General features: G+C 52.1%; 2 protein-coding genes across 2 annotated transcripts; both read left to right on the top strand.

The window, feature by feature from the left end:
• The first annotated feature begins 84 nt into the window (after positions 1–84).
• TMEM129 (transmembrane protein 129, E3 ubiquitin ligase) lies at positions 85–4,828 on the top strand. The gene is made up of 4 exons (XM_043905954.1): positions 85–688; positions 2,049–2,523; positions 2,997–3,156; positions 3,289–4,828. Exons 1-4 carry the CDS (start codon positions 85–87, stop codon positions 3,535–3,537), a joined length of 1,488 nt encoding a protein of 495 aa, XP_043761889.1. The 3' UTR covers positions 3,538–4,828.
• Positions 4,829–6,960: 2,132 nt separating this feature from the next.
• Positions 6,961–20,224, top strand: LOC122696242 (stem-loop binding protein). Its single transcript, XM_043905950.1, has 8 exons — positions 6,961–7,117; positions 7,236–7,352; positions 11,797–11,901; positions 14,404–14,463; positions 14,765–14,902; positions 15,449–15,598; positions 17,075–17,156; positions 19,317–20,224. Exons 1-8 carry the CDS (start codon positions 7,059–7,061, stop codon positions 19,431–19,433), a joined length of 828 nt encoding a protein of 275 aa, XP_043761885.1. The 5' UTR covers positions 6,961–7,058; the 3' UTR covers positions 19,434–20,224.
• The last annotated feature ends 251 nt before the right edge of the window (positions 20,225–20,475 follow it).

Here is a 20,475-nt window from a genome sequence, read left to right as displayed (position 1 = left end):
GGCACGCTGGGCGCGGCGGACGCCGGATTCCTTAGTAAAGGCGGCCGGCCTGATGCGCCTAGAGGAAAGGCCGCACGCGGGTGGATGGTGGCTGCGGAGCCAGCCGTCGCCCAAGAATCCCGGGCTTTGCTGCGGACGCGCCTGGACTGCGCGGAAATCAGGGCCCGAGAGCTTCTCCCCCGAGTCTCAGTTTCCCCAGCTGAGCAATGGGATCGAGTGCAGCACCGCCCCCAAGCGGGTCGTGTGGAAGAGCCAAACCCTCGCGAGAACTGGCTCGCGAAGTGGGGCCGAACGAGGGGCCCGGGAACTTCATTTCCCAAAATACTCCGCGGAACTCCACCTCCCAGAGGGCGCCGCGAGTGCCCCGAGGGCAGGGACTCAGTTTCCCAGAGCGCCCCGCGCCACCGGGCGCCTACCGGACCCGGACGCTGTGCTGGGTGGCGGGCCTCGCCGGGCCGGTTTCCCCGCGGCGACGGCGGCGCGATGGACAGCCCCGAGGTCACCTTCACGCTGGCCTACCTGGTGTTCGCCGTGTGCTTCGTGTTCACCCCCACCGAGTTCCACTCGGCCGGGCTCACGGTTCAGAACTTGCTGTCGGGCTGGCTGGGCAGCGAGGACGCCGCCTTCGTGCCGTATCACCTGCGCCGCACGGCCGCCACGCTGCTGTGCCACTCACTGCTGCCCCTCGGTAAGCCCAGGGCCCACCTCCGGGACCCGGAGCGGGAGGGACGGGGGCGGCCTCCCGTGCTGGAAAGCCGAGGCAGCGGGCTGAGCGCCCGTGTGCTCGGGGAAGTGCTGCCCCTTGCAGCTACCCGGCAGAGAGGCGGGCCCAGAACCCTGGGGAAGCGGTGCTCTGCTTACTGGGGCAGGTGGTGAGCTGGCTCTCGGGGACAGGTCCCTCGAGTCGAGGTATGAGTTAACTGATGCCCCTAGGGGTGGCCTATCCCACTCCTTGGAAGGTGGGTGCGGGAATGGCAGGCAGAGAGGGTGACGGCAGTCGAGTGTCATTTCCGCCTCCAGGGGATCTTCCTGACCCAGGGATAGAACCCGCATCTCCTGCATTGGCAGGCTGGATCTTTGCCACTGAACACTAGGGAAGGCCCCCACCCCCACCCCCAGCCTTTTTTAAAAAAATATAATTTTATTCATGGATGTGCTGGGTCTTCACTGTTGCGCTGTTGGGAGATGCTCTGTTGCAGGCCCTGGAGCACCCAGGTTTCAGTAGTTGTGGCTCCCGGGCTTAGTTGCTCCGCAGCATGTGGAATCTTCCTGGACCAGAAATCAAATCCATGTCCTCTGCATTGGCAGGCAGATTTTTATCCACTGCACCACCTGGGAAGTCCTAGAAAAGCCCTTTTGAAACTTCAGAGAAGTGTTATTTATTGCCACATGAGTTACTTATTATGTATCAGTTTGATCAATAGCATTTATTACTATGTTCTCAACTTTAAACCTTTCCTGCAGGTCACTGTCTGTTAATTTTGACATGCAAATTGGCTCCCATCTGGCCACCAGGGGCCTGGAGCTGGCTCCTGTGTGCCTGTGACACGCTCTTGTCAGTCTTCGTTTACTGTCTGGTACAGGACGTCCCAGGTCTGGGATGGGCCAGACTCTGCTCTGCTTCCTCAGAGCAGGCGGGATCCGGAGGCTGAGATCCATGCCTAGGACGGCCTGTGGGCAGCTCTGCATGAGGTGACACCAGATCCTTGTGCTTCTTTTTGCTTTTCTAGGATTTTCTCATTTTATTTCCTCTACTTATATGTGGTTTGTAGAAAACTAAAGTAGTAAGATGGGAATGTTTTCTGCTCACTGGACAAGTACTCAGTTGAGTCAGCTATGGAGCTGGGCAAGGCCCACCTGCCCTGGGGCACCATGGCCTTGCCCTGGGAGCTGGCCATGGCAGAGGGCCAGACCCAAGGCTGGGCATTAAAGGAAGAGGCCTCCCCGGAACCCCCCCAAGAGACAGGGATAGCACTGTGGACATGACCTGGGGAGGCTGGCAGCCTGGCAGTCCCAACCTCTGCTGAAGCTTGCCCCATCCCTTTTAGGCTACTATGTGGGCATGTGCTTCGCAGCCTCGGAAAAGCAGCTCTACTACCCCAGCCAGACCCCGGAAACCTGGCGGGCCTTCCTCCTGCTAGCGTTGATGCTGCCCGCTATCGCCTGCACCCTGATCTACTACTGGTCCCGGGACCGGTGGGCCCGCCACCCCCTGGCCCGCACCCTGGCCCTCTATGCCCTTCCACGGTCGGGCTGGCGGGCAGTGGCTTCCTCCGTGAATACGGAGTTCCGGCGGATTGACAAGTTTGCCACGGGGGTGCCAGGTGCCCGGGTGATCGTGACGGACACGTGGGTGATGAAGGTGACCACGTACCGCGTGCACGTGGCCCAGCAGCAGGACGTGCACCTGACCGTGACAGAGTCCCAGCAGCACGACCTCTCCCCAGACTCGAACCTGCCCGTGCAGCTCCTCACCATTCGCGTGGCCAGCGCCAACCCTGCCGTGCAGGCCTTCGACATCCGGTAGGCGGGCCTGCGGCTGGGGTCGCTGGGGTGGCTGTGCCCTTGGTCTGCTCTTTGTGTTGCTCCAGGGGGCGGGGTGGGTGGGAGCTGCTCCCTCTGGAGTGCCCCTCCCTCAGGTCCTCTGCGTTTCCCCTTTCTTCCCAGCCTGCCCTGAGCTGTCTTCCCGGCGTCTCGGGAGGAGCCCACTGGGGGTGTTTGGGGGCCACTGTATAGGACAGAGGCTTGGTGGCTCCCTGGGCCGGGGCCAAGGTGCTTCTGTCTAGTTCAGGCTGTGGCGGGCATGCCTGCCCCTCCTGGACCCGACTTGGCCTGAACCTGCCGAGGGCCAAGCCCTCTGCCGTAGCTGCAGTTCTCCCGCCCTCTGTGCCCCTCCCCACATCCTGAGGAGAGGCCCGTGAGCAGTACTGGGTCAGTGGGCTCTGGCCCCACGGCCATCTCTAGTGGTCCCCGCCCAGCAGCACCCACCTCTACAGGCTGAACTCCACGGAATACGGCGAGCTGTGTGAGAAGCTCCGGGCGCCCATCCGCAGCGCGGCCAACGTGGTCATCCACCAGAGCCTGGGCGACCTCTTCCTGGAGACCTTCGCCTCCCTGGTGGAGGTCAACCCGGCCTACTCGGTCCCCAGCAGCCAGGTAGGGGGCTGGGCAGGGGAGGTGGGTTCCCACAGCTAGGCCGCCATGAACTGCCTCTCCTGGGGTGGGTCAGGAGCCCCATCCCCAGGGAGGCCCGACCAGGCTTCCTCTGACCACCTGGCCTGCCTGCAGGACCTGGAGGCATGCATCGGCTGCATGCAGACTCGGGCCAGCGTGAAGCTGGTGAAGACCTGCCAGGCGGCGGCCGAGGGCGAGTGCCAGCAGTGCTACTGCCGCCCCATGTGGTGTCTCACCTGCATGGGCAAGTGGTTCGCCAGCCGCCAGGACCCGCAGCGCCCCGACACCTGGCTGGCCAGCCGCGTGCCCTGCCCCACCTGCCGCGCGCGCTTTTGCATCCTGGACGTGTGCGCCGTGCGCTGAGCCCCCTGGGGGGACCCTGCAGCCGCCTGCAGGGGCAGATGGGCCTCTGGGCCCTCCTCGGTGCTGCCGTGGGTGGCTCTTCGGTGCGGCGACTCATTGGTGCCCGAGGCTGCAGAAGGGCCCGGCTGCGGTTTCGGCAGAATCTTTCTGCTGGAGTTCTGTCCCTGGCAGCGGGGTGGTCTTCAGCACCTCTGCCTCCTTCACTCTGTGTTCTTCCGACTAGGGGTCAGTGCTGGGCACGCAGAACATGGTGTTGGATCCATCTCCAGAGCATTCTGGGGCCCCCAAGCTGTGTCTGGGCGACCCCTTGGTCAGCCCCAGATGACCCTAACCTAGCCACTTGCCTTAAATGTATGGGGCACAAAAGTCTTAACTGCTCCTCAATTACACGACAGACCTGAATTTGTCTAAGACTGCAGTCTGTCATGCTTCCGTCCCCAGGCTGGCTGCTGGCCCTGTGGCATGGACGCCCTCCACTCCCCATGAGGCCACTCTGAGGACTTGGTGCAGAGCCTGGTGGTGGAGGGCACCCGAGCATTGCCCAGGATCTCCTGGTGATCACAGCCAGCCAAGAGCGCCCTCCTGTGGGGGGGTGGCCCCTATCTGCCCCCTACCCAAGGCCTCCTCAGGCTTTCCATCAGGGGCTGTTTTCACCTGCTTTTCCCTTAGCCGAGTGCATGTGGGGCTACCCACCCCTTTGAGGGGCCTGTGACCACGTGCCTTCTGGTGCTCCTGCGAGTCCAGGGAATGGGCTGTCTCAGACTCCTGGTTGCACGGCAACATCTTGTGTCCAGACAGCAAGATGGTGGGGGCCCAGCATGAGGCTCCCCACAGGCCCACCCACTTCAGAAGGGATGTGCCCCGCAGTCAAGGCAATGACAGCCGTCTTCCCAGTTCTTGGTGGTGAGGTGGGGTGCAGGGAGGAAAGTGTTAGGCTCCTGGGTACAACTCTGAATGTGGCTGTTGGCGGGGCCCTAAGCCTCCTAAACTTGGTCCTTCTAAGCAGGTTAGATGGAATCAGCTGGCTCAACTCGCCCGAGGCTACACCAAGCCCAGGGATTTGGAAGTGAGCAAGCCCAGATTCATGGTCTTCTGGGGGCACCCGCAGGGGACAGCCATCAGAAGGGCAGCCAGGAGCCATGCCCGGCCTCAGCCTGGAATTTCAAACCTTGGCAAGGGAGAGCCAGGCCTGGGGTTGTCTTTTCTAGAAGAGAAGGTTACTTAGTTTTATAAAGATATATCTATTGTAGCAAAGTGATATGCTATTGAATAAAATGTTAGTATGAAGTTATCAATATTTTGTTTTTCCTGGTATTCAAACAGTTGGGGCCAGGCCATCTTAGAAGTGGCCACTTTAATGTGCATGTTTTCTTCAGAATAAAGGGAGGCAGACTCTTCATGAATCTTCCCCTGATATTCTAGCTGGGGTCTCAAAAAGCTCACTTCCAGGAAACCTTTGTGGATGGGTCCAGGGGGGTGGGAGTGGGGGTTGGCATACACATGCTGCAGATGCAGGGGCCCATGTGAGGGACCCTGGTGATCCAAGGTGGTGAGCCCTGCTGGGCGAGGCCTCCAGCTGTGTGCTTGCTGCTGTGTCCCACGCGGAGCCTGGTGGTGCAGCCGCTTGGCTGGGGGGAGCTCCACAACAGCACAAGCTCCCTCTCCCTTATGCTGCTGCTGGACCCTGAACATGTTTATGAAGTACACACGACCCACTGAAAGCCAGTGGACTGGAATTTTTTATATCTTGGAGATACTTGATTTTCTTTTCACTATAGTCCTCTGATAGTTTAGTCACTAAGTCATGTCTGACTTTGCGACCTCATGTGTTACGGAGTCCAAGCTCGCTCTGCTCGCTGCACTGCAGGCCAGTGACTCAGACGAGGTGTTGAGGCAAGGAATACTTTATTCTGAGAGCCGGCTGACTGAGAAGATGGCAGACTGTCTCAAAAGAACCATGTCATTGGGGTCTGGATGCCAGATTCTTTCATAGGTCAGAGACGGGGAGGTGAGGGAATAGTAAAAAGGCCAATAATCTTGCAAATGTTTCCTAGAATTGCAAACCTCAGGCAGGGTATATGTTAATTTCTTCCTGCCATCTACAGGTGGACAGGGTTCTGAACAAAGGCACTTTAGAGTCAGGCAGAAAAGCAGGATTCTCTGAGCCAGGGTTTATGTATGATTGTCAAACAGTTCCAGCATGGAGTCAGAATTGGCTTTTCCCTAAAACGTGGGCTGTAGCCCTCCAGGCTCCTCTGCCCATGGGAGGGCATTCCCAGGCAAGAATACAGGAGTGGGTTGCCATTGCCTTCTCTAGGAGATCTTCCCAACCCTGGGATTGAACCCAAGTCTCTTATCTATTTGCACACAAGCATCACCACCTAATGCATGGAGACTGGCCAAGGGTCCGGCCCAGTGAGGGAGGGAGGGAAGGGAAGGGGTATGTGTGTGTGTGAAGAATGTGATGACGTAGGCCCACAGGGTGTGTGTGTGTGTGTGAAGATGTGATGTAGGCCCACAGGTTTTGTGTGTGTGTGTGTGTGTGTGTGTGTGTGAGAAGAACGTGACATAGGCTCTCAGGTTGTGTGTGTGTGTCTGTGAAGAACGTGACGTAGGCCCACAGGTTGTGTGTGTGTGTGTGTGTGTGTGTGTGTGTGTGTGTGTGAAGAACGTGACATAGGCTCACAGGTTGTGTGTGTGTCTGTGAAGAACGTGACGTAGGCTCACAGGTGTGTGTGTGTGTGTGAACAACGTGACATAGGCTCACAGGTTGTGTGTGTGTGAAGAACGTGACATAGGCTCACAGATTGTGTGTGTCTGTGAAGAACGTGACGTCGGCTCACAGGTTGTGTGTGTGTGTGTGTGTGTGTGTGTGAACAACGTGACATAGGCTCACAGGTCTGGGCATCTGACGCCGGCAGCGAGTTACCACAGACTTTTCGGGGCGCGAAGCCCGCAGCCCGAGGCCGCCTCCCCTTCCGGGTTCCGGGTTCCCGCCAGCGCGGACAAAGTCCCGCCGTGCCGACCAATCGGAGAGCGCCCCAAACCTGGGCTAGGCCAATTGGAGGCGCGTCCTTTGCCCCCTCGGCGCGACCGTGTCGCCTGCCGCCGAATCTCCCGCCAATACCCCTACCCCGCCCGCGAAGGCGCGGCCAATCAGCATCGAGCGTCCCGGCGGACCGGCCGCCTCCATGGCGGAGGGGACAACCTTTTCTTAGGGCCTCGCCTCAGTCTCCCCGGCGGAACCCCTTCGCCGCCCGGACGGCAGTGCGCGGGGCAGCAGTTTCACGGCGGCCGCCCCGGCCTGGGCAGCTTGCGCGGCGCGCGCTGCCGAGGGGCTACCCCTGGGCCCCGGCCCGATGGTCTCGCCCGGCGCGGCGCGCGCGGGAGCCCGGGGGCGGGGCGTCGCCTGATAAATACGGTTGGGGGCGGGGCGCGCGCGTCAGTCAGCGCCTCGCTGAGAGAGACTCGCGTCTGCTTCCCGCGCCACCGGACCCTAGGAGCCCGCCCGCTGCGTCGCCATGGCCTACAGGCCGCGAAGCCCCGCCGGGTACGAGAACCGTCGCGACAACGACGCCAGGTGAGGTCGGGCCGCGCGCCGGGTGCTCCCGGGCGGGCGCGCGGCGGGCGGGGTCTGGACGGGGGTCCTGGGCGGGAGTCCCAGGCCACCTCGCTCTGACGCGGTCTCTCGTCGCCAGCCCTCCACCCCCTGCGCGTTGGAGCCTCGGACGCAAGCGCACGGCCGACGGGAGGCGCCGGAAGCCCGAAGACGCCGAGGGCCTCGCAAGGCCGCCCAGCGGTCACAGACCCGACAGGTGGGCCCCTTACGGCGGCTCAGGGGGCCTGGGCGGAGGTTCCCCTCACCTGACTGGGGGTTGCCGGTGGGTCACCAACAGCACTCAGCTAGTCGGGGCGCCCCTGGGTCACCACCCGTGACTAGCCCTGGCCCCTGTGCGTCACAACAGGACTGGGAGGTCCCTGAGGGTCCGAGGAGGTGTCTCAGTGACGGGTGTCAACAAAAACTGGGCTCAGTCTCAGTCAGCGAGCCCTGCTAGGTTCCAGGGATGGCATTGAGGGCCACCACAAACTTTATAGAACGTTCCAACACGGCGAGTCAGGCTCCCCCGTGAAAGAGTCAGGAAAGTTGGGTGTTGTAGCAGTCACAGAAGGTGGGTGCCAGGATGCAAACCAAGCCTTAACCTCCAGGACCCTCTTTGCACCCTGATGCTCCTGAGGCACTTCCCTTCTGAGGAGCCTTGGCCGTACTTCTGCAATTTGCAGTTTACTTGAGTGTTTTCTAGTCTGGGCAGTGTGTTGGGCAGGTCAAGACACCCTGCCAACCATGGTTTCTTTTTTGTTCTTATACTCTTGACACGGGTGGGTCAGCAAGTCAGACAAAGTATTTCAGGGAGACAGGAGTTTCTGGAGTACACGCAGCGGGTGTCCGGTGGTGAAGGCCGGCAAGCTCTTCAGATCCGTGGTCTGGAAAGGCCTCGGTCCGGATGAGATGGGAGGTGGTCCCTTGAGGATCCACACACCAGGGCCCTCAGGTGGGGAGGCATTTAGCTAGTATGAGGACTGGCTAGAGGAGAACAAAGGGTGGGGGACAGCTGCCAAGTCAGGTGAAAGGGGTGGTGAAGACCGAGCTGTGGAGACGGTATAAGGAGTGTGTAGCTTAGGGTAGACTTCTAAGGCAGGACTCTCAGTACTTGATGGGTTAAGGGGCCGGTGCAGGGAGGAGTCAGAGACGACTCTAGCTTTGAGACCTGCAGACCTTGGTCTCTTATGAAACTTTGTTAGCAAGAGGAAGGTGTGGACCAGACCTGGTCTGGGGAAGAAGTCAGTGATTAGGCTTTAAGTTTTTGAGATGAGTAAAGAAAAGATATTGAGAGAGCAGCATCTAACAGTCTGGGTGGGGAGGCATAAATTGAGGATCAGCATACCTGTGACTTTTAAAGATTTGAGATTTCTTGGGGAAAGATGTGAGAGAAGGAGAGGCTCTAACAGCCCTGGGGCTAGATGTGAGGAATAGGTTATTGTGCAGTTGCTAAGTGGAGTTCAGCTCTTGCGACCCCATGGACTGCGGCACTCCAGGCTTCCCCTGTCCTTCACCATCTTGTGGAGTTTGCTCAAACTCATGTCCATTGAGTTGGTGATGCCATCCAACCATCTCACCCCCTGTCGCCCCTTTCTCCTCCTGCCTTCAATCTTTCCCAGTGTTGGGAGTCTTTTCTAGTAAGTTGGCTCTTCACATCAGGTGGCTAAAGTATTGGAGCTTCAGCATCAGTCCTTGGAATGAATATTCAGGTTTGATTTCCTTGCTGTCCAAGGGACTCTCAAGAGTTCTCCAGCACTACAATTTGAAAACATCAATTCTTTGGTGCTCAGCCTTCTTTATGGTTCAACTCTAACATCCGTGCGTGATTACTGGAAAAACCACAGCTTTGACTATACAGACCTTTGTTGGCAAAGTGATGTCTCTGATTTTTAATACAGTGTCTCGGTTTGTCATAGCTTTCCTTCCCAGGAGCAAATGTCTATTAATTTCGTGGCTGCAGTCACCATCCCCAATGATTTTGGAGCCCAAGAAAATAGTCTGTCACTGTTCCACTGTTTCCCCATCTATTTGCCATAAAGTGATGGGACTGGATGCCATGATCTTAGTTTTTTGAATGTCGAGTTTCAAGCCAGCTTTTTCACTCTCCTCTTTCATCCTCATCAAGAAGCTCTTTAGTTCCTCTTCACTTTCTGCCATTTAAGTGGTATCATCTGCACATCTGAGGTTATTGATATTTCTCCTGGCAGTTGATTCCAGCTTGTGACTCATCCAGCCCAGCATTTCGCATGATGTACTGTGCATGTAAGTTAAATAAACAGGGTGATGATACACAGCTTTATTGTACTCCTTTCCCAGTTTGGAACCAGTCCGTTGTTCCATATCTGGTTCTGACTGTTGCTTCTTGACCTGCATACAGGTTTCTCAGGAGGCAGGTAAGGTGGTCTGGTATTCCCATCTCTTAAGAATTTTCCACACAAAGTCTTTCAGGTAAATGAAGCAGAAGTAGGTGTTTTTCTGGAATTCTGTTGCTTTCTCCGTGAGCCAGTCAATGTTGACAATATCATCTCTGGTTCCTCTGCCTTTTCTAAATCTAGCTTATACATCTGGGAAGTCTTGATTCAGATACTTTTGAGGCTTAACTTGAAGGATTTGAGCATTACCTTACCAGCATGTGAAGTGAGCAGAATTGTACAGTATTTTGAACATTCTTTGGCATCACAAAGATGCCATCACAAAGATAGCTATCACAAAGCTATCTTTGAGATCAAGCTTTGACCCCTGCAGTGATCTCACTTTTAACTGAAGACAAAATGTTAAATCCTTAACTGCTTAATTGCTTTAAAATTCCTTTGTATTCTGGGATTCCGCCTGTGGCTCACAGCCACACAGGCCTCCTTGTTCCTGTGCCAGCAATGTTCCTGTCCTAGGTGCGTTGCCCCTGCCGTTTGTTCTGTGTGCTTTTATTCCCACAGTCCCCTGTGGTGGCAGTGGAACATGATGCAGGTTCTTGGAGAGTGGAGCCATCCACATCTCCATGGATACAAGAACTGATCCCTTTGAAGGGACATTAGTTCAGTGTGTAAATAAACCTTTATCTTCCATTTGAGCACTTTCCCCACAAGTACTCATCCCAAGCTAGGGGTGAGGTGGTGAATGTAATTTGCCTAATCTAAAACATGAGTTTCAGTTCCACAAAAGGTAGTGTCTGTCGAGCTACCAAAATGTGAGATGGCGTAAAAGGGCATTGTTCAGTTGCCAAGTTGTGTCTGACTCTGCATCTCCTTGGACTGCAGCACGCCAGGCTTCCCTGTCCTTCATTATCTCCCTGAGTTTGCTCAAACTCATGTCCATTGAGTCAGTGGTGTCAACCAACCATCTCATCCTCTGTTGTCCCCTTCTCTTATCCTCAGTCTTTCCGAGCATCAGGGTCTTTTCCAATGAGTCGGCTCTTCACATCAGGTGGCCACAGAGTTCGCGCTTCCACATCAGTCTTTCCAATGAATATTCAGGGTTGATTTCCTTTAGGATTGATGGTTTGATCTTGCTGTCCAAGGGACTCTCAAGAGTCTTTTCAGTACCTTTTAAAAGCTGAGGCACCTGTTATGGCTGGGAAATGCAGACCTGGACCTCTTGACACACTATTGAGAGTGTTGATGTCTAACCCTGGGCACACCTCCATTTGATTTTCCTCTGTGTCTGAGATACAATCTTGAGTCATTTTAACTTGTTCAATAATTTGATTTCAGACCCTGCCAACCATATTTATACTGTAGAAATTTGTTTTTAGGATTTGAGTTTTTCTGGTTGGGGTAACTAAGGGAAGAAATTACAATTACGTAAGGGGATTATTTCTTTGGTTATTGCTGTTGCATTTTCGAAGCATGCCATTGAGTTTTCAGCTAGAATATATAAAATTGCTTGTTGTTGCAGTTGAAGTTCTCTTTTTGATGTATGAGTAGTGACCAATAGAAAGTTGAGGAAGAAAGATAAAAATGTGAGTTTACATCTTATCTATAAATAACAGACATACCAACAATTCTAGCTGCCACAATTCTTGGCATGAAGCCCCATGCTTTCAAATTGCCTGAACTTGACTGAAGATTTCCTTGAGTTCTAGATAGAACTGAGCTCCTAGATTAAATGTATCCAACTCTAGGGATGCCTTTATCAGTAGACTAAGCCCTGATGTGGTAAGAGCTCTGAAGGATATTTTTATTCCCCACATTTTAATTATGATGTGATATATTCTGAACCGTTAATTGCGTGCATCTGGAAGTAAATACTAGCCACATTTATTAGGTGTTGGTCACTCTGCTTAGCACTGAGAATGTATTAGCTGAAATCTTTCTTTAAAATCCTTTTAAAAAAACAAAACTTTTTACAGAAAAAGTTGTATTAGATAAGTGCACTTCTTGGTGCTAATGATACCTGTTGACTTGGTCTGCCTTTCCCCCCATGGACTGTGTTCTCATAATCTAGCTGACACATAGGGAGTGCACGGTTGTTTAACAAACAGAACCCAGAGAGGCTTGGAGCGAATTGCTGGAACTTGGTGAGCTAGGGAGTTAATGGAGCTGATTACTCTGGAGCCCATTTTCTTGGCACTCTCCAAACAACCTCAGAACATTTCCTGATACATGATTTGAAAGGAAACTGAAAGTTGTGTCATGGTTCAAACATGCCCTTTCATTGTTTTGCAGCTTTACCACTCCCGAAGGCCCTAAGCCCCGTTCTAGATGTTCAGACTGGGCAAGTGCAGTGGAAGAAGATGAAATGAGGACCAGAGTTAACAAAGAAATTGCAAGGTATATATTTTAGACCACTTTGAAGTGTTACCTGTGGTGTTTTAAAGTGTATATGAAATTTGAGGCATATCCTAAAGTGGTGGTGGGCCCCCAACCAGCCACATCACAGCTCCTGGGAACTTGTGAGAAATGCGGGTTTTCAGGCCCCACCCCAGGCCTGCTGGATGGGAAACGGTGGGGTCCAGCCACGTCTTAAGCTGGTCTGTTGAGCCTGCCAACTGACATTTGTGGACCAGTGTCTTGGCGCTGTCCTAGGGTGGCTGTGGTTGGACAAGTGGCTGGCTGGGCTGCAGGCATCTATGGCCATGTGCTCTGACCTTCCACACTGGCTGTTCCCACTCCACTGGGGAATGCGCTCTTGACTGACACCTGCCTCAGGTAATAGCTCAGAAGTGCCAGAATGCAGGGAAGTCCCTGACTTGGGGTCTGTGACCCCTTTGCAGGCCTGCCCAAAGTTGTGTGTGTTCAAGTTCAATTCCAAGTTACGTCCTCTCCCTCAGCTCCTTACAGTTGAGAAGATGATGGCATTCTTCACCCCTGCTCATCCCAGGATTACATTCTCCCTGGTGTTTTGGGGCCTTTCTTCTACTTGATATATGCCATCCAATCCAGTGAATGAGCCTTGAGTTAAAATGCTGTGGCTTGAAATTAATTGAAGTATATTGAGCCAAGAGTCTGTTGGTTCTTAATTTGGATGAGAAGGTCTGTCCTCACTGTCAAGCAGGGAAGCAGGGCCAGACTGCTTCCTCTGCGTCTGCAGTGGTCAGTGGTGTTTAGAGCTGCCTCCATTGGAAAGGACACAGGCACACGTTGAGGTTGGTTATGACCATTTAAGGGGCCACTTAATTTCTTTCAGACATTAAAATGTATGTGGACAGATAGTCTACGTGGGTAGAAGAGTGAACTGGGAGTTGACAGGCTCCAGTATTTTGAATGAGTTGTATTTATATAGATGTTGATTTTTCTCAGCTGTGAAAAGTTAGGCTGTTTGACTTGGTCTGTGCAGTTTTTGTGTTTGTTCACAAGGTTTATAACAACTCTGGTCATGTCCTTGTGTATTTTTTTTTCTTTTGACTGTGCTTGGCATGCAGAATCTTGGTTCCCTGACCAGGGATTGAACCTGTGCTTCCTGCATTGGGAGTGTAGAGTCCTAACCACTGGACTGTGGAGCCCCAGTGCTGTGTGTCTTGACCCCCACTGTCACCCCTTGCTGGGGACCGTCTCCAGCACCTGTTTGATGCAGGGAGACCCTGTTTGTCTTGACCCTCCTGTTGTTGGACTCCTCTTTGTTCCTCTCTGGAAGTTGTCCTGCCCTCGTGCTGTTTCGGGCCACTCTGGATCACACCCTTTCTGATGGAAAGGTGCTGCTTTTGAGCAGACCAGGTGATGGAGCTTTTGATGGTGGTGGTCTGCCTTACTTCCCACCAGGTGGTGAGGGGTGAGCAGTGAGCTTGCTGTATGTCAAGGCAGCTGGCTCACACTACACACCAACAGTCTGAAAATTGGAAAATGGGTTTTAGTTATACCTGAAAGTGAAAGTGAAGTCGCTTAGTCATGTCCGACTCTTGCGACCCTATGGGCTGTAGCCCACCTGGCTCCTCTGTCCGTGGGATTTTCCAGGCAAGAATACTGGAGTGGGTTGCCATTTTCTCCCGAGAATCTTCCCGACCCAGGGATTGAACTCCAGTCTCCCGCGTTGCAGGCAGACTCTTTACTCTCTGAGCCACCAGGGAATCCCTTATCATACCTGAATGGGTTCCAGAAAGAATGAGATCCTACAGAAAATGATTTCAGGGACTAGTGTTTTAGTTCTCATGGGATGGTTCTAGATACACAGAAGGAGATTAATTGATTGTCTCCTGGTGTCCAGACTTCACTGGGATGCCCCAGCAAACTTGGGGCAGGGTGAGGCACCAGAATATGTGACATCTTTTGGACCCTAGCATGAACTTCTAGCTAGAGGCAGTTTCCAGGTTAGATTGTACTGTGTTTTTTGGTTGGTGACATAACTTTGCAAAGTTGGGTGTTGGTTGTTGCTGTGCTAGAAAGCAAATTCCCGGTGACATCCACAAGGAAGGAGGTTGGGGGTGGGAAGGTGTGCAGTCTTCCCAAGGTGAGCGGTGCCCAACAGGCATGTGTTTCATTAGTGAGTGATTGTGGTATTAGAAATAAAGACTTCATTTCAGCTCACGTTTAGTTTTTCCTGAAGGTTTCAGGGTTAAGAGAGATGTAAAGTTCCATGGTCTCACTACTTAATTGGCAGCAGTAGTTTTCTTTCAGAACTGGTTGCTTTAAGCATCTTGTATGGTCTTGGCAAGTAGCCTTTATCTTCTCACCGGAGAGTGGTGATTGAGGGAGGTTGAAAAAGAAGCCACCTTACTGTGACTATTACTTAATCCCCTTACCAGACCGCACCCTCACAGAGGCTTTGTAGCTCTGAAAGCATTGTGTTGATTTCTGTACCTTTGTAAAAACAGCAACATTTATTTACTTTGCTCTCAGATATAAAAGGAAACTCCTCATAAATGACTTTGGAAGAGAGAGAAAGTCATCATCAGGAAGGTAAATGCTGTGTAATCATTTCTTTTCTAACTAATAACCCTGTGACTTACTCATGACAAATAAGGTGAACATGTGAACGTGAAATGCTGACTCTCAATAGTATTTATTATTTTTTCTGTTCTTCACTGATTTGAAATATGTATCCTGTACTAAATTTCCATATATTCAGAGATTCTAGACTGTTCTGGAGTTAATATAGTTTGGAAATCCAGAGGGCAAATGCTCTTTTATTGTGTTTACACATTTTCTTACATAGTGATCTTATTTGTGAGGTTTGCTGTGTTATTTTCCTTCTGTTTAGTTCGGATTCGAAGGAGTCTGTGTCCGCATTGCCAGCCGACTTGGAGACGGATGAAAGTGTCCTGATGCGGAGACAGAAACAGATCAACTACGGGAAGAACACCATCGCCTACGACCGCTACATTAAAGAAGTCCCCAGGTAGTCCTCTGCCACCAGCGTGGGCTGGCCAGGTCACCTGCGTAGGTGGTGAATCTGATTCTGGGTGTCTTTCACCTGCTAAGAGCTGTGTTATTAATGACCTTCAGGCACTTATATAAAGAAGAATCTGAAAAAAAAAAAAAAGAAGAATCTGTTGGTGACTGCAAAACCAAGGACATGAAGACAAGTAACATTTTCATAATTTAGAATGTTAGGTAACGTTTCTTAGGAATCATAGCTGTCTTATAAATGTGAGACTACTAAAGTACATGACGGGGGAAAAGTTAAGTTCAGGTTACAGATTGTAAAGCTTTTACTAGAGAAGAACATGAGCCTTACCCAGTGTATGTAAGGAGCATGCGTCCCGCTTCCCGCACAAGGATACAGAGGGAGCTTTACAGAGCATGGCAGCTGCTGGGCTGAATGCAGGTGTCCTTTACTGGAGCGTGGATTGCGAGGGATGAGCAGTCAGCGAGGTAGTGCTGTTCGGCTCATGTTCACACGTGGGTCTAGTTGCGCACCAGGATCATCCCTCTTTCCCTGTAGGCACCTTCGACAGCCCGGCGTTCATCCCAAAACCCCCAACAAATTCAAGAAGTACAGTCGGCGGTCGTGGGACCAGCAGATCAGACTCTGGAAGGTGGCTCTGCATTTTTGGGATCCCCCAGCTGAAGAAGGATGTGATTTGCAAGAAATGTGCGTCTCTTAGAGTCCTGTCCCCCCTGTCTGCGTGATGGCAGCAGCTCTCTCACTGTGTGGCGGGTCCTCCTGTATCGTGGCTGTTCTCTGTGCTAGTGTCCGAAGCCGGCCGTGTGGGCTCCCGGAGGGCTGGGGGGAGGGATGTGCTTCCTGGGTTGGACTTAACTGTTTGTAGCTACGACAAACTCATGTTAGTAGAGGTACATGGGGTTTTGTTTGTTTTTTAAGATAAAACATCTTGAAAAGCTTGAGTAATTGTTGAGCTAGGCGGCTCAGTGGTATGGAATCCACTTGCAAGAGACTCGGGCTTGATCCCTGGGTTGGGAAAATCTCCTGGAAAAGGAAATGGCACCCCACTCCAGTATTGCCTGGGAAATCCTATGGACAGAGGAGCCTGGCGGGCTACAGTCCGTGGGATCACAGAGTCGCACATGACTTAGGGACTAAACAGCAACAAGTGTGCATAGTGGATTCACTTTGCTGTTTGGTAAAAACTGACACGAGCTCGTAAAGCAACTGTACTCCAATGAAAATTGGGGCTTCCCAGTTGGCTCAGTGGTAGAGAGTCCTCCTGCCAGTGCAGGAGATGTGGGTTCAGTCCCTGGGTCGGGAAGATCCCTGGAGAAGGAAAACATCCAGTATTCTTGCCTGGAGAACCCTATGGACAGAGGAGCATAGTGTTTCAGTCCACAGGGTTGCAAAAGGGTCAGATATGACTTAGTGACTGAACAGCAATGTAAAAGTAAAAGGTTTTCCTTTTTTTTTTTTTTTGCCTATGAAAGGTTTTTATCTTTTAAAACTTTGTCCAGTGGAAAAGGTCTCAGGTTGAACTGCCATGTGGTCCGGATGCCAAGTGGGCAGGGAGGTGGAGGCTGGTCTGTGGTTCTCTCCTCGGTTCCCTCGTTTGAACATCTCCCTCTCTCAGAGATGCGGTTAGTCCAGATTTCTGAGTTTTTGCTCTGAGCTGGGGATGTTTATTAGAACTGTCAGGTTTGAAACGATGTCTAATACATCTTTATGAGGTTGGCCTCACCTTCACAGACACACCCTGGTTTCTTTCCAGTTGTCACTATTGTCCCGTTCTCTCTGTCAGCAGGAAATTGGAAAAATGAGTGGTGGTGTGTAGTTTGGTTTGTCAGTGTCTGTCCCCCCAAACCGGACTTTACTGTTGTCGCTTCTACTTACAGGGATGCTTGTGGGTGTGTACAGACGGTTGGCCACGCGCAGGAGTGGGCAGCTTCTTCTTGTGTGCTCTGAGCACGGTGGACATCCTGCCTGTGGTGGCTGCTGCCAGTGTTCCTTGGGGAGGGCCTGGGCGGAGGAGTGGGGGGCGTCCTCTCGTCAGGGCAGAGGCGGTGCAGGGAGCGCATGTGGCAGCGTGGGCCTCACGGACCCGGCCTAGCTTGCTCGCCTGCATCACGTGCCTCCTGTTTCCCTCACGTGGTGACTGACACGCATGTGTTCACTGCACAGACATCCTGTGGACCTCGGGGAGATGGAGACTGAGTCCGCAGAAAGCAGCTCTGAGTCCCAGACAAGCTCTCAGGACAACTTCGTAAGTGCCTTTCCGCACAAGTGTTTCAGATTTATTGTTTATAACATATGTCCCTTTATAAACTGAACTTTAAGCTGAAATTTGATTCTGATGCTTAGAAGAAGGGGTCCTTACCTCTTTCTCTGACTTTATTGAAATGTCAGATTTGATGGATCCCTATTTTAAGATTTTGGGTTTGGTCTGACTAATCAATACCACCATTTTCATTTAAAAGTAAAAGGTCTTTTCTAGTTCTGGTGTTAGATACAGGCCTTGTCATTAGTGTTAATTTTAGGCTATTTAGTTTGTGCTGGTGAATTGCTGATACAGGATCACTGGCTAGCTGTCATAAATGGAGAGATGCTTTGGGCCTGGGGGTTTCCCCACATTTGCCAATTTTTAAAAAGGACATGTTTTGGGGCAGGGAAAAAAAAAAAAAACTCAGAAGATGAAAAGCAGTGTACAGACTCCTCCGTCTCTCAGTCTGTGGTTACTGATTGAGTGCGAGTTCTTCAGGCTTCTCTGCGTGTGTGCAAGCCACACACAATAGCACTTCACAGCAAAGGGTGCCTTTGTTATCACAGGGGCTTTCCCAGAGGCTCAGTGGTGAAGAGACTGCAATGCAAGGTCCATCCCTGGGTCGGGAAGATCCCCTGGAGGAGGAAATGGCGACCCACTCTAGTATTCTTGCCTGGGAAATCCCATGGACAGAGGAGCCTGATGGGCTGCAGTCTGTTGGGTCTCAAAAAGTCAGACATGACTGAAGTGATTGACCTCTCACTTGTTATGAAGGAGATTGCTCCAGTACTTACATGTAGAAATATCCTGCCCACGAAGTGGAAGGAAAAACAGGTTAAAAACTAGAAGTAAATGTTTTCTTGAAAAACTCAGGCTTTATATAAGACCAGCCTGTACTGTGAACAGCTAAGGAGCAGGTAAAATCAAAGTGCACAACTGCCTTTCCCTGCCTGCCACCTGTTGCCCTGGTAAACAGGTACCTGTCCTTCCAGTCGTGGGGCCACCTGCACCCCGGGTCCTCTCTGACTCTGAGAGGTGTTAGAAGTAACACAAACACCAACATAGAAGGATGACAGAGATATTCATGAGGGATACAGCTACCACAAATGCTTTTTGAGGACTAGTAACCTGGAAACTTGTCAAATGAAAACAGGATATTTAACCACAGGAGGATCCCAGTTTAGTGGGTATTCAGATGCAGGCAGGACTACAGAGAAACCAATGCCGAACGATCTCAGCAAGTGGTGTCCTTGATCTGGATTGAGTGACCCTCATCCCAGCTCAGCAAACGGATTCTGATCGTGTGCTTGTGATCAGACAAGTTGGGAGGGCGGCTGTGCAGATAGAGGCAAGGGTCCTTGTGGGGGGTCCTGGGACCTCCAGGGAGAAGTGATGCGGAGGTGGGGGATGCGGGAGGCGAGAGAGCAGGATGGGTGGGAACAGGTGAGCCCGCAGGTCCCCCTCGGGAGCGGGAGCCCGGGGGAGAGCTGCTCAGCTGAGCAGAGAGACGCCACAGCGTCACTGCTGTGCACAAAGGCCACCTTGCTAGAATACCGCTGCCGCGTAAACAGGCTGTTCAGGCTTTCCGCTTGTCCCAGTAATACCCTTTTCACAGGTCTTTTTCTCTCTCTTGATATGGAGTTTAATCAAGGATTACATGTTTAATAGCCACGTCTCTTTAATTCCCTGTAGTTTAGAATAATCTTCCTGTTTTCCCCCATGAAACGACTTCTTAGAGGGGTTCAGGCTCCTCGGTGGGCGGTTTCATGTTGTCCCCTTAGATTAGGTTCAGGTTGAACACCTTGGCCCCTGTTTTTGGGTGGAGTGAGGTCATGTCAGCCCAGGGCCAGAGCTGAGGGTGGCCGTCCCGATCTGGTTTCTGGCTCAGCAGTGCTTCTGAGCCACATCATGGCTCCCACCGCCTCGAGTGGCTGCGGCTCAGAGGACTTAAAGGGTTGCTCCGTTTCTCATGGGGCAGGGTTGGGGGCGGGAATTTGAGAGGTCAGCTAAAGTTTGACATTATCTGTGAATGTTAATTCTCTCGGAGTTTCCTGCGATCCTGGGGAGTCTTGAGTCCCCAGAGGTTGAGCGGCCCTGCTCAGCGCCCTTCAGCAGCAAGTCCTGTGCCCCAGGGGCTGCTGAGACTGTGCTTCTGTCTTCCAGGACATGTTCTGCAGCACCCCCACCAAAGTCAGGCACATGGACCGCCAGGCAGAGGACGAGTTTGATTTGGAGGCCTGTTTAACCGAGCCCCTGAGAGACTTCTCGGCCATGAGCTAACCGGCGCCACCTGGAGGCCAACTGCCCAGCATGCATCCTCGTTTGTAACTGGAGGTTCCCGTTAATAGCTTGCTGTTTCATGGTGAAGTGTTCTTGCCCCGTTTTCTTAAGAAATGTTAATTTTATGTATAGGGAGTGTACTTTGCATGTTTTAAATTGTAAATGGAACTAAATTTGAGGAAAATTTAACTTGAAGCAGTCTTGCAACAACCTTAATCGCTTAATCTCCAGCATCCTTGATGGTAACCTGGAAAGTGTACTGTAACTGCTTTTCCACAGGTATAGTAGATGTTAAATTGCTACTCGTCAAATGGCTGGTTTGGGTTTAACTGTTCTTGGGACCAGTCTAGCATTGACTTTCTTCACTGGTATCTGAATGAGTGTTCTCACAATTGGCTCCTTTACTATCTCTATGGAAAGCGTTAGGTTTCTGGTTGTTTGTCAGTATATCAAGATGGGATTTTTTCCTCATACAGAGCACTGAATAGTCAAAGATTGAATTGAGCTGATAAGTTAATGGATTTTATGTGTAAGTTATACAGTCTTAATTTGGTACTTGTAAATAGCACTAAGTGGGCCTTCTACCTAAAATACTCCAAAAGTTAAGGCAGCAGAGGGATTAGAATTTTTTTTTATAATCAGTTAATTCACTTTGTAAAATGGCTGTAAATGATAATGTGTACAGATTTTCTGTTCGTATATTCAGTTGTAAACTTCTAAAGACTGTTATGTTTCTATTGCTTTTGTATGGAATGACACTGCAAAAATAAAAAGAACCTTCTTTGACTTACTGTGTTGCCAGACAGACTGGCTGCTGGGTGATGCCTGTGCTGGGAGGAGCCACGTCAGCGTCGGTCCTGGGCGCGTGCACGGGGAGGGTGGACACGGAGACGGTGAATGACCTCCTTTTAGTCGGTTTGCAGCTCTGCCCTGGGGCCCTGGTCATGCTGAAGCCGGGTCCAGACCTTGGGTGTGGAGCCAGCCACGTCCTGTGTGTGCCTCTCGGCCCCAGTCTGCGACTGAAGGGAGTGTGTACCCAGCG

The sequence above is a fragment of the Cervus elaphus genome, chromosome 6 (assembly GCF_910594005.1).
Source record: "Cervus elaphus chromosome 6, mCerEla1.1, whole genome shotgun sequence".
NCBI classification, from domain to species: domain Eukaryota; kingdom Metazoa; phylum Chordata; class Mammalia; order Artiodactyla; family Cervidae; genus Cervus; species Cervus elaphus.
This window is presented reverse-complemented; position numbering and strand designations above follow the sequence as displayed.

Excerpts from the sequence above, each read along its gene's own strand:
- TMEM129 (XM_043905954.1), top strand. The coding sequence starts at position 85 with ATGGTGGCTGCGGAGCCAGCCGTCGCCCAAGAATCCCGGGCTTTGCTG. Across the intron at positions 689-2,048 it reads CCACTCACTGCTGCCCCTCG|GCTACTATGTGGGCATGTGC; the intron begins GTAAGCCCAGGG and ends CATCCCTTTTAG. Across the intron at positions 3,157-3,288 it reads ACTCGGTCCCCAGCAGCCAG|GACCTGGAGGCATGCATCGG; the intron begins GTAGGGGGCTGG and ends GCCTGCCTGCAG.
- LOC122696242 (XM_043905950.1), top strand. The coding sequence starts at position 7,059 with ATGGCCTACAGGCCGCGAAGCCCCGCCGGGTACGAGAACCGTCGCGAC. Across the intron at positions 14,903-15,448 it reads TACATTAAAGAAGTCCCCAG|GCACCTTCGACAGCCCGGCG; the intron begins GTAGTCCTCTGC and ends CTTTCCCTGTAG. Across the intron at positions 15,599-17,074 it reads GGATGTGATTTGCAAGAAAT|ACATCCTGTGGACCTCGGGG; the intron begins GTGCGTCTCTTA and ends TTCACTGCACAG.